Below are 13,339 nucleotides of genomic sequence, written 5' to 3'. Positions count from 1 at the left end.
CCAGGGGGGAAAAAATATATTTTTTCTTTAATATATCAACTGGTACCAGAAAGTTAAACAGATTTGTAAATTACTTCTATTAAAAAAACTTTATCCTTCCAGTACTTATTAGCAGCTGTATGCTACAGGGGAAATTCTTTGCTTTTTGAATTTCTTTTTTTTGTCTTGTCAGTGCTCTCCCGTGTCAGGAACTGTCCAGAGCAGCAATCTGGACAGTTCCTGATAGGGGCATCAGGTGTCAGCAGAGATCACAGTGGACAAGACAAAAAAGAAATTCAAAAATACAAGAATTTCCTCTGTAGCATACAGCTGCTAAAAAGTACTGGAAGGGTAAAGATTTTTTAATTCAAGTAATTTACAAATCTGTTTAACTTTCTGGCACCAGTTGATTTAAAAAAATAAATAAAAGGTTTTCCACCGGAGTACCCCTTTAAAGGGGTTATCCAGGAAAAAACTTTTTTTTTTAAATATCAACTGTTTCCAGAAAGTTAAACAGATTTGTAAATTACTTCTATTAAAAGATCTTAATCCTTTCAGTACTTATGAGCTGATGAAGTTGAGTTGTTCTTTTCTGTCTAAGTGCTCTCTGATGACACATGTCTCGGGAACCGCACAGTTTAGAAGAGGTTTGCTATGGAGATTTGCTTCTAAACTGGACGGTTCCCGAGACAGGTGTCATCAGAGAGCACTTAGACAGAAAAGAACAACTCAACTTCATCAGCTCATAAGTACTGAAAGGATTAAGGTTTTTTAATAGAAGTAATTTACAAATCTGTTTAACTTTCTGGAGCCAGTTGATAAAAAAAAAAAAAAAAGTTTTCCACCGGAGTACCCCTTTAATTGTTGTGGATTTGTTGGGACAAGCGTACATTATTGCTGGGTCCTCTTATTGCTATCAGAGGCCCACAATTTGATTTATACTCTGGGGTTGCTTTTTGTTGTTTGGTGCATCAATAGAGCCGTGGTCCTCAACCTGCGGACCTCCAGATGTGGCAAAACTACAACTCCCAGCATGCACGGACAGCCACCGGCTGTCCGTGGATGCTGGGAGTTGTAGTTTTGCCACATCTGGAGGTCCGCAGGTTGAAGACCACTGCAATAGTGTATCTAAATCTACAACAATTAACTATAGGTCATATATTTGTACTTATTATTTTATCTCCTTTTTTTTCTTCCTGGAATACCCCTTTAAGTAGCAATCTGGTCTAAACACCCAGACTAGAGATGAGCGAACTTACAGTAAATTCGATTCGTCACGAACTTCTCGGCTCGGCAGTTGATAACTTATCCTGCATAAATTAGTTCAGCTTCCAGGTGCTCCCGTGGGCTGGAAAAGGTGGATACAGTCCTAGGAGACTCTCTCCTAGGACTGTATCCACCTTTTCCAGCCCACGGGAGCACCTGAAAGCTGAACTAATTTATGCAGGATAAGACATCAACTGCCGAGCCGAGAAGTTCGTGACGAATCGAATTTACTGTAAGTTCACTTAGGTCAGGGTCTGGGTTAGAGCTATCATAATTTTTCTCATGCCTCTGTGACATGTCAGTCATTGTGATAAATAACAGGGATGCTTTCATGTATTAGTAGTTGGTTGGTTAGTAGGTAGGTTGCCTCACCCTAAGGTTGCTGAGGGCATGTAGTTCTCTGCCGCGGTCACATTGACATTCTATCCTTGCTGAATAACATGCGGTGCACCTCCAGTAAAGATGAACAGAACTGCATAGAGAAGCTGGTTACATCACTGCCCTTCTACTGTAACTAGAACACTAGCAGGGAAGTGACTCACTGGTTAATTATTGATATGAATGAAGATGGCTTGTTCTTACTTTATTATTATTATGGTATTTTTTTTTTTATGACCAGAAAAAATTCCTTTTGCATCGTTCACATTCTTTGTATCATTGTTCAGGGAATGGGTACAGATTATTTGTATTTTACCTAACATACAAGCCTAGTGATGTCACTGTACTGACTAAGACAAAATGCATGAATCTTGTTCACATCACCAGTCTATTGGAGTCTGTTGGCAAAATGATATTTGTACCTGTAATCCTAATCTCCTGCCTATTCTCCAGATCGGGCGTGGAGAGATGCAGGAGGACCTTGTTGGCAGTCGGATTGCAACCATAAAACACTCAGCCAGTCCTGCATGTCGGTCCTATTAATTACAAATTTACTCTTTTGCGGAATTTGCTCGGCCGCTAAGGGTAACCTTGGCATCCCGACTTCCCAGCATAGACCTGCGTTTCTACACACCAGATCTGAAAAATGGGCATTACAGGTCCTCTTAAAAAGAGTATATCCATAATACAGTGTTTCCTCAAGTAGGGTACCTCCAGCTGTTGCAAAACTACAACTCCCAGCATGCCCGGACAGCCTTTGGCTGTCCGGGCATGCTGGGAGTTGTAGTTTTGCAACAGCTGGAGGTACCCTGGTTGAGAAACACTGATCTGAAGCATGCTACTGTGCTATGCATGAACTATAAAGTGAGTCAGAATAGGCACCTGTGATGGATTTGGGCAGCACCATCAACAGATCTTAACCCTATTGATTCCAAATGTTTTCACCTTAAAGAGGTACTCCACTGGAAAACATTATTTATTTATTTATTTATTTATTAAATCAACTGGTGCCAGAAAGTTAAACAGATTTGTAAATTACTTCTATTAAAAAGTCGTAAGCCTTCCAGTAGTTATCAGCTGCTGGAGTTTAGTTGTTCTTTCCTGTCTGACCACGGTGCTCTCTGCTGACATCTCTGTCTGTCTCAGGAACTGTCCAAGGTAGGAGCAAATCCCCATAGGAAACCACTTCTGCAAGCAATAGAGAGGTAGAGCTGGCACTAATACCGCTAATGAGCAAGGCGACTGTCAGACGAATGCTTATCCACGTCCTGGGCACAATATATGCACTGTCTTGAGTCCCGCCTCCAGCGGTGCTCCGTCCGACAGACCAAAGAGCAGTAATCGCACAATGAAGATAGAAAAGACGGCAACTCACTGGAAAATCGTGCGGCTTTATTCTCAAGACACAGCGGGTACAGCAGGTACACAATAGAGCAACGTTTCACCGATTGGCTTCTTCCGGCTCACTGAGTGACCCGGAAGAAGCCAATCAGTGAAACGTTGCTCTATTGTGTACCTGCTGTACCCGCTGTGTCTTGAGAATAAAGCCGCACGATTTTCCAGTGAGTTGCCGTCTTTTCTATCTTCATTGTGCGGAAACCACTTCTGCACTGGACCGTTCCCGAGACAGGGCAGAGGTGTCAGCACAGAGCACTGTGGTCAGAAAGAAAAGGACAACTCAACTTCAGCAGCTGATAACTACACGAAGGATTAAGATTTTTTAATAGAAGTAATTTACAAATCTGTTTAACTTTCTGGAGCCAGTTGATATTGAGTTGAAGTTTTTTCCTGGAATACCCCTTTTAAGTAGTAATCTGGTCTAAACACCCAGACCCTCACCTATCGCAATTTTTATCATGCCTCTATGCATAGACCTGCATGTCTCCCAGCATAGACCGGCATGTCTCCCAGCATAGACCTGCATGTCTCCCAGCATAGACCTTCATCTCTCCCAGCGTAGATCTGCATCTCTCCCAGCATAGACCGGCATGTCTCCCAGCATAGACCGGCATGTCTCCCAGCATAGACCGGCATGTCTCCCAGCATAGACCGGCATGTCTCCCAGCATAGACCTGCATGTCTCCCAGCATAGACCTGCATGTCTCCCAGCATAGACCTGCATGTCTCCCAGCATAGACCGGCATGTCTCCCAGCATAGACCGGCATGTCTCCCAGCATAGACCGGCATGTCTCCCAGCATAGACCGGCATGTCTCCCAGCATAGACCGGCATGTCTCCCAGCATAGACCGGCATGTCTCCCAGCATAGACCGGCATGTCTCCCAGCATAGACCGGCATGTCTCCCAGCATAGACCGGCATGTCTCCCAGCATAGACCGGCATGTCTCCCAGCATAGACCGGCATGTCTCCCAGCATAGACCGGCATGTCTCCCAGCATAGACCGGCATGTCTCCCAGCATAGACCGGCATGTCTCCCACCATAGACCGGCATGTCTCCCACCATAGACCGGCATGTCTCCCACCATAGACCGGCATGTCTCCCACCATAGACCGGCATGTCTCCCAGCATAGACCGGCATGTCTCCCAGCATAGACCGGCATGTCTCCCAGCATAGACCGGCATGTCTCCCAGCATAGACCGGCATGTCTCCCAGCATAGACCGGCATGTCTCCCAGCATAGACCGGCATGTCTCCCAGCATAGACCGGCATGTCTCCCAGCATAGACCGGCATGTCTCCCAGCATAGACCGGCATGTCTCCCAGCATAGACCGGCATGTCTCCCAGCATAGACCGGCATGTCTCCCAGCATAGACCGGCATGTCTCCCAGCATAGACCGGCATGTCTCCCAGCATAGACCGGCATGTCTCCCAGCATAGACCGGCATGTCTCCCAGCATAGACCGGCATGTCTCCCAGCATAGACCGGCATGTCTCCCAGCATAGACCGGCATGTCTCCCAGCATAGACCGGCATGTCTCCCAGCATAGACCGGCATGTCTCCCAGCATAGACCGGCATGTCTCCCAGCATAGACCGGCATGTCTCCCAGCATAGACCGGCATGTCTCCCAGCATAGACCGGCATGTCTCCCAGCATAGACCGGCATGTCTCCCAGCATAGACCGGCATGTCTCCCAGCATAGACCGGCATGTCTCCCAGCATAGACCGGCATGTCTCCCAGCATAGACCGGCATGTCTCCCAGCATAGACCGGCATGTCTCCCAGCATAGACCGGCATGTCTCCCAGCATAGACCGGCATGTCTCCCAGCATAGACCGGCATGTCTCCCAGCATAGACCGGCATGTCTCCCAGCATAGACCGGCATGTCTCCCAGCATAGACCGGCATGTCTCCCAGCATAGACCGGCATGTCTCCCAGCATAGACCGGCATGTCTCCCAGCATAGACCGGCATGTCTCCCAGCATAGACCGGCATGTCTCCCAGCATAGACCGGCATGTCTCCCAGCATAGACCGGCATGTCTCCCAGCATAGACCGGCATGTCTCCCAGCATAGACCGGCATGTCTCCCAGCATAGACCGGCATGTCTCCCAGCATAGACCGGCATGTCTCCCAGCATAGACCGGCATGTCTCCCAGCATAGACCGGCATGTCTCCCAGCATAGACCGGCATCTCTCCCAGCATAGACCTGCATCTCTCCCAGCATAGACCTGCATCTCTCCACGCCAGATCTGAAAAATGGGTAAGAGATGGGCATTACAGTTCCTCTTAAAAGAGTATATCCATAATACAGTGTTTCCCAAGTAGGGTACCTCCAGCTGTTGCAAAACTACAACTTCCAGCATGCCCGGACAGCCAATGGCGGTCCGGGCATGCTGGGAGTTGTAGTTTTGCAACAGCTGGAGGCACCCTGCTTGGGAAACGCTGCCATAATATAAAGCACATCCCTAGACCTGATATATGGCTGGAATATCTCTGCACTTTACGAATGGTGGGAATCTGACGTCCAACCTCTGAGATCCCCATAATCCTGATAATGAAGGGGACAAAGCACTGATTCAATATTGCTGCCCCTTCTTTGCATGTAGCCTCACTGGGGAACTGCAACACTACTGCATTCACGTTCATGAAGCCAGGTGGGTGGTAGTGCTGCTGTGCGGAGGGAGCGGGCAGGAACAGTAATGTGGCACCTGCATTGTCAGGATGTTTGGGGATCCCCACCAATCACAAATACATGAAATGATTGACTAGCATTTAGCGGTATGTTACAACACAAGTTAATGTCTGTTCTGTATTGCGGTTTACATAAAATTGTTTTGCCTCTGTATGTCTTCAGGCTGGTGCATGGCCGTTGACTCAGGCTCCATCCTCCACATTTGCCATCCCTCAGGAACTGGAAAAGAGTGTTCAGATGGTAAGTGCTAAATTCTAAGGCACGTAGGTTAGTATTTGCTCAGCATTTAAGGTTAAAACCAGAAATGGGTTTAAATCACAGAAAATGCTGCAAATCTTTTCGTTATAGTTTGTCTGTTCCACTTCTGGTTTTAAGAAAATACCGACCAAAATTGCCAGACGCTAAGGTGTAATTAGTTTCTTATGTACCATGCAACTAGGACAGATATAAATACATCCACCATGTTAATAGTATATTACAATTTCTCGGTCACTCTTCATTGGGGGACACCGATATTGATGGGTTTATGCTCTTGCCACTAGGAGGCGCTGACACTAGGGGAAAAAAAGTCAGCTCCTCCCTGGCAGGATATACCCGCCCACTGGAAGTGAGGTAATTAGTTTTAGCTAGTGTCAGTATGAGGCAAGACATAGGTCTGGAGTTCTACTGTGCTTAAATCGACTGCTTCGGCAGCTGGGGTTGTTGCACTTAACCCTGCACTGCTCTCCACCACCCGGCACTTAAACTTTGCCAGCGGCCACGATGGTCGAGCAACGAAACGGAGCATGGCTCCGCCCCCAGTCCCCTCTTCTGCAGCGCGGCCGCAGTCTTTAACTTAGCTCCGCCCTCCTCCCCGCATCGGCAGTCGGAGACATTTCTTCCTTTCCCCTGCTGTCGCCGCGGCGGCTTACACTGTAAGCCGGTTGCTGCTGTCTTTGAGCAGTGGGAGTCAGGGCTTAGCTCCACCCTCCTCCCCCGCTTCGGCAGCCGGGGACCTTCCTTCCTGTTCCCCTGCTGTTTACGCCACAGCTTACGCTGCAAGCCGGCAGCCATCATCTCTGTGCTGGGGGAGCCGAGACTTCGCTCTGCCCTCCTTCCCCGCTTGGCAGCCGGGGACTTTTCTTCCCCGCTGTTTCTGCCACCGCCAGCAGCCGCTGTCTGTGAACTGGGAGGGGTCGAGGCCTCACTCCTACCCCGCTTAGCAGCCTGGGGACATTCTTTCTCTTTCCCTGCTGCCCTAGCCACCGCAGCTTGCACTATAAGCTGGCGGCCATTGTCTATGAGCTGGGGGAGTCGGGGCTCCGCCCCTCCTCCCCTGCTTCGGCAGTCAGGGACATTCCTTTCCCTGCTGTTCTGCCGCCGCAGCTTACACTGTCTTCTTTCCACTGTCTTCTTTCCACTTCTTGGTTTTCTTTTAAAATTAGTTCCCATCCTTGCAATCACTCCACGTCAGCCCTTTTACCTATGTAATTGAGCCCCTGTCCACAGGCAGAACTTATGCGACCCTCTGTGGTGGGTCATTTCCAGGGATGTCTGCTCCCTCGGAAGACCCTGGGGATTCAAGTTTTGCCTGTTTTCCCCTACTGCCTGTTACCATGCCCCTGTGCCTAGGGAGTCTGCCATGCAGCTTTTATTCCCGGGAGGGTACTGGGCATCCGGAGCAGTGGTTTTCTTATCCACCGGTCATCCATCGGGAAGGGTTCTTGTCATGTGCATACACTATGATTCCCTTCTCCACAGGTCACCAATCTCATAGCGGCTGGCTTTCCGGTACCCCACTGCTAGTGCGAGGTGTCTGAAGGAGTTACCTGTTGTTTACTATGGACCCATACGGTGCGACTGGATACAATCCACGGCTTCTCAGCCTCCCCACATCTCCCAGGGTGACGGGGACTCTATCCATGGCTCCTAAGTCGACAAAGGGGCACAGTAATTGACCGTTGTCGGTCTCCCACCTCCGGGTGGCCGTGTGCATGGCTGGGGTTTCCCGTAACTCTCTGCTGGTGGGAGAAATCTTTAAGAGGGTGCCTGCAGGTACACTGGACTGATGCCAGTCAACCAGACATTCGTCTGCATGGTCTCCTGTTTCACCAGGTCGCCCATCAGATCGGCAGCACTCCAGTATCCCGCTTTCTGTGGGAGGGTTCGAAGGAGTGACCCCGTGCCTTCAGGAATCCTATACCAGTCAGCCAGATGGTTGTCTGCATGGGTTCCTATTATGTCGGGTCACCTACCATACATGCCCCGCACCGTGGCGGAAGTTCATACATGCTGTGGATCTGAGCGCGTGACCCCATGTTGCTCCATGGGCCTTATACAGTGTACCACGTAGTGGTTCGCAGGGTTCCCTACTTTCCCAGGTCCCACTCCACATGCCTGCTGCTCTCACGGCTGAGGGCTGGTAACCCGCTTGCAGTGTGGGGTTCTTAGTGCAGGATCTGGCGTGTCCACAGTCCCCATGCCAATTATCCGGACTGTGCCTGCATGGTTTTCTAATTCTCCAGGTCACCTTCCCTATTCCTGCCTCTCCTGCAGCAGCAGTCCGGTTACTCATTTTCAATGTGAGGTTCCGTAAACATGATCTCTGTGGGTTCATTGGACCTTTATATCTGTAAGCCAGACACTGTCTGATGTGTTGCACCATTGAGAGATGGGGTGTGGGCGTTTCCTGCTGGTTCTATGGACCTTCGCAGCAACAGCAGCACTCTCAGTTCCCCTTTCTACAGGTGTAACATTGGTCTGCTAAGGGCATCATTGTGACACGCTGTTGGGTGCTGCACCTGTTTTCCATACTGCCGGACATTTGGATGTCTGTGATTTTTTTCGTGGCCGCAGTCCTGGTACTCCACTACTATCGTGAGGTAACCATGTCAGTGTTACTTATGCTATGGACACACTGCACGTGTAGAGCCTTCCTCCCCTCCTTTTTGGTGGGGTGTACTTCGGGCCTTCCTGTGATCTTGTTTCCATGGGTCTGCGGCAGTTGAGCACTTCTGTTCTGGCAGGGGGCCTGATGGGGCGACAGTCTGTTCTGCTCCTCCACTATATAACTAATAATAGTACAAAAAAATCTCCTTTTATAGCACATAAAAGGTGCTCCAGGATTTTTTTGATTGGTGATCCTTCCTATCCCATTTCCAGGACTGTGACCTCTTCACTCTTTTCCAGGCATGGCACCATCCATACACTAGGTAGTGGCTCTGCCAGTTCTTGCAGCTTGTCTCATTGAATTTAAAGGAGTAGTGCAGCGAAAAATAACTTATCCCCAATCCAAAGGATAGGGAATAAGTTATTGATCACTGGGGTCCAACCGCAGTCTGCCAGAAGCGACCGTTCCGACCCCAACAGGAAGCCGCAGCCGATACACCCCCTTCATGTATCTCTGTGTGGGGGTCGGCAGCAGACTGCTGGGACCCTGCTCAGGAGATCGCGGTAGTTCCCAGTGCTCGGACCCCCCGCAATCTATAATTTATCTAAGTTATTTTTCACTACAGAACTCCTTTAATAGGATGAGCTACAATACCAGGTACAGTTGTTACCCAGTATACATAGCTGTGGCTGGTAGGAAATATACAGGCTGTATTGCTAGCACAAGCGCAATTGTTCCCTTAGTCAGCTGATCAGCAGGGGGAGCTGGGGTTGAGACCCTGACTGGTCATATATAGATGGCTTATCCTAAGAATAGGCTATAAAAATTCTGGAGATCCCCTTTCAAACATGTCTAGTGAGGCATAAAAAGTATTAAAACACATCATAAACTTAGTGCATGGATTGTTTGCCAGTTCGGATGCATTTTGTTTTATAAATCTACCCTATTGTCTTTGTTTATACTATCATAGCTTAGCATTAGGACACCTCAAGAAGTTACTTGCTAAAATGCTCTTTATATTAGGTACTGTAATGGCTTTGTTTCATTAAGTTCATACCCATTCATTTTTTTTCTCTGCTCTTTTTCAGTTTGAGTTATTTTACAACCAACATTTTAGTGGCAGAAAGCTGACATGGTTGCACTATTTGTGTACAGGTAAGACATGGTTTATTGGTGTAGACTCTTGCATAACCTATATACATGTTACTACTTTAATAGGGATAATTGAATATCTTTCTTTAGTGCATTACTAGTTGTTGACCTGATGTTCCGCTCTGAACATTAGAAGTCCCTTTAAGGCTGCTTTCACACTATAAAATTCATCCGTTTTAAAGATCACTTTCATGTTCTGTTATGAAAACGCTGAAAATTGACCATTAAACATCCATTAGAAAATCCCATATGTCCGTTAGAAAATCCCATTATAGTCTATGGGATTTTTAAATTATCCGTTTTAATCTGTTATAGTCCGTTATTAATAACGGACGTTATTTTGTGACAGAAGATAGTAACGGGAGAAATAGTGCATTCTCCCATCACAAAATAACGTCTGTTATTAATAACGGACTATAACGGATTAAAGCGGATAATGTAAAAATCCCATAGACTATAATGGGATTTTCTAACGGATGTTTAATGGCCAATTTTCAGGTTTTTCATAACGGAACATCAAAAGGTCCTTAAAAACGGATGAATTTTATAGTGTGAAAGCAGCCTAATATAGGTGCTGTCTTGTTTTTCATACTGCATTGAACTCAACGGCCCATTCTAATTGCGGAGGATTCCAGTGGTTTGGAGCCCCATAGCTCACACATTGATAGCCTATTCCTGGAATAGACCAGTGTTCTCCAACCTGTGGCTGCAGCAGTTGCAAAACTACAACTCCCATTATGCCTTGACATCCTTCACTAGTCGGCACATGATGGAAGCTGTACTGGAGAACTACAGGTTGGGGAGCACTGGAATAGACCAGAGAACTCCCATTAACTAACTTTTAACCTATTATAAAGCTTTTACATGCTATAAATGTTATTGCATTACTATGTATATATGTAACAAATTGTACTTAAAGCTCAGACCTAACAAAATTATTATTATTTTTTTTATATATCACTCAGTACCTAATCCTGACCATGTACATCTAATTTTTATGTGTCTAGAACCTTTATTTATTTTTTTATTACACTTAAAATTTAGCTCACTAGTCTGAATTCCTCTCAAATGGAGGGGGCGTGGCCTCACTGTGCAGGTCTCCGCCCCCTCCCTCAGTATGCTGTCTGCTCACATCTCCCCTAGCATTAGCAAAACTACAACTCCCAGCTTGTCCTCACTGACAGTAGCGGGACACAAGCTGAGAGTGGGAGGATTTTTCCTCCAGCTCTGAGCCCTGCGCTCACTGCTGTCAATCAAGGAAGTGTGTCCATGACATAGGTGATGACGCATGGACACAGCAGGACTAGTATGTGTCCAAGCAGGCAGGGGGGGGGCAGTTGTTTGACTGGATTTTTCAGTATGAAATACTGGAAATTTTCTAATGAAAGCAATTGCAAAACCTATTGGTTATACATGCTTTACAACATATCAAAAGTTTTTGTATCTGACAGTGCCCATTTAAAGATTTCATAGAATCCTGCAAAAATTTTAAAATTTTATTAATTTATTTGCTTAAATGTCAACTGTTCCCCAACCTAAACCACTCACACGGTCACGTACATGCTGTAAATATTCTAAGGCGACACCAGCTGTTGCAAAACTACAACTTCCAGCATGTCCGGACAGCCTTCGGCTGTCCGGGCATGCTGGGAGTTGTAGTTTTGCAATGACTGGAGGCACCCTGGTTAGGAAAAACTGCTCTATGGAATCCCTCTAGAATTACAATGCTAAGTTTTGAGGAGTTTCTGAAAAGCTGTGCACCAAGGATGTGTCCTAGTCTTGTGTTTTAAGAGCGATGTTATGCGTTCAAATGGGTTGTCGGGCACGTCATGTGAAAGTATATTCATACCCTTTTATATGTTCCGTTTCACTGACTTTTGTTGCACAGGTGAAGTAAAAATGAACTACTTATCGAAACCCTACGTGGCTATGGTCACTACATACCAAATGGCCGTCCTGCTTGCCTTCAACAACAGTGAATCTGTCACCTACAAGGAACTACAAGACAGCACTCAGATGAATGAGAAAGAGCTGACCAAGACCATCAAATCCCTACTTGATGTCAAAATGATAAACCACGATTCTGACAAGGTTTTCCGCCATATCAACTCTGAAAGTTCATTGTTATCTTCCAGGGCCCATTAGCTTATGCGCTTCAAGTTTTCGGTTTCCCTATTCGCGGTGACATCTGTTCTCCGTGGCTTCCCTATAAACATTTATGGCTTTAATGGAATGAGAAGCCACCAAATACCTTTGGTGGCCCTTGTGTCCAAGGAGAACAACATCTTAAAGGGGTACTCCGCCCCTAGACATCTTATCCCCTATCCAAAGGATAGGGGATAAGATGTCAGATCGGCGGGACCCCCGGGTTTTACCATGCAGCACCCACCTTTAGCGGCTTCCGGAACCGCTGGAGGTCCTCGAGTCCATCTTGACCATGAGGACGGAGCATAGTGACGTCACAGCTACGCCCCCGTGTGACATCACGCTCCGCCCCCTCAATGCAAGTCATGCCCCCTCCCATAGGCTTGCATTGAGGGGGCGGAGCCGTGACGTCACTATGCTCCGTCCCCATGATCGACAGTATTCAGACCCGAAGCGAACACGCTCCGGGGACTGATTCTAACGGGGTGCGGCGTGGAAGATCATGGGGGTCCCCAGCGGCGGGACCCCCGCAATCAGGCATCTTATCCCCTATCCAAAGGAGTACCCCTTTAAGATGTTGTTCTCCTTTAAGTCTTACTTGATATATGTCTTCCTCCTAGGGCAGTGGTATTCAAATTGTAGACCTCAAGCTGTTGCAAAACTACAACTCCCAGCATGCTCAGACCGCCACTGGCTGTCTGGGCATTCTGGGAGTTGTAGTTTTGCAACTGCTCGAGGTCTACAGTTTGAAAACCACTACCCGAGGGAGACTATCTACTTGTTTCCAAGCATATTAGTTTATAGTCGACAAGTATCCAGTGTGTATAGCCTGAGGCCCTAGATGTGTTTGCTTATCTATATATTTAGACCTCAGGACAGTCTGCATACATCCATCTTTAAAGGGGTTATCCAGGAAAAAAACTTGCTCCAGAAAACTTGCAACTGGCTCCAGAAAGTTAAACAGATTTGTAAATTACTTCTATAAAAAAATCTTAATCCTTTCAGTACTTATGAGCTGCTGAAGTTGAGTTGTTCTTTTCTGTCTAAGTGCTCTCTAATGACGTGTCTCGGGAACTGTCCAGAGTAGAGGCAAATCCCCATAGCAAACCTCTTCTTCTCTGTGCAGTTCCTGAAACAAGCAGAGATGTCAGCAGAGAGCACTGTTGCCAGACAGAAAAGAACAACTCAACTTCAGCAGCTGATGACTACTGGAAGGATTAAAAAATGTTAATAGAAGTAATTTACAAATCTGTTTTAACTTTCTGGAGCCAGTTGATATATAAAAAAAAAGTGTTTTTTTCTGGAATACCCCTTTAAATACACTGCTCTTCATATTGTATCCAAACACAGGCTGAATGCTTGTTTGGCCGTCAGCTATTCCCTACCTCTACATACACACATGCACGTTGGGCTCAGCCAAGCATGTGTTCTCAATAGGGAGCAAGCCACTGT

General features: G+C 46.9%; 1 protein-coding gene across 3 annotated transcripts in view; it reads left to right on the top strand.

Moving 5' to 3' along the window:
* The window catches only part of CUL2 (cullin 2), a 92,772-nt gene that overhangs the window by 58,641 nt on the left and 20,792 nt on the right, over positions 1-13,339 (top strand). For all 3 annotated transcript variants that reach the window (XM_056519483.1, XM_056519484.1, XM_056519482.1), the window contains 3 exons: positions 5,884-5,961; positions 9,679-9,745; positions 11,631-11,833. In XM_056519483.1, the coding sequence (XP_056375458.1) occupies positions 5,884-5,961; positions 9,679-9,745; positions 11,631-11,833 (348 nt within the window). The remainder of the gene's footprint in view (positions 1-5,883; positions 5,962-9,678; positions 9,746-11,630; positions 11,834-13,339) is intronic.

The sequence above is a fragment of the Hyla sarda genome, chromosome 5 (genome assembly GCF_029499605.1).
Source record: "Hyla sarda isolate aHylSar1 chromosome 5, aHylSar1.hap1, whole genome shotgun sequence".
Lineage (NCBI taxonomy): Eukaryota > Metazoa > Chordata > Amphibia > Anura > Hylidae > Hyla > Hyla sarda.
Note: the sequence above shows the minus strand (reverse complement) of the source record. Positions and strands in the feature narration are given on the sequence as shown.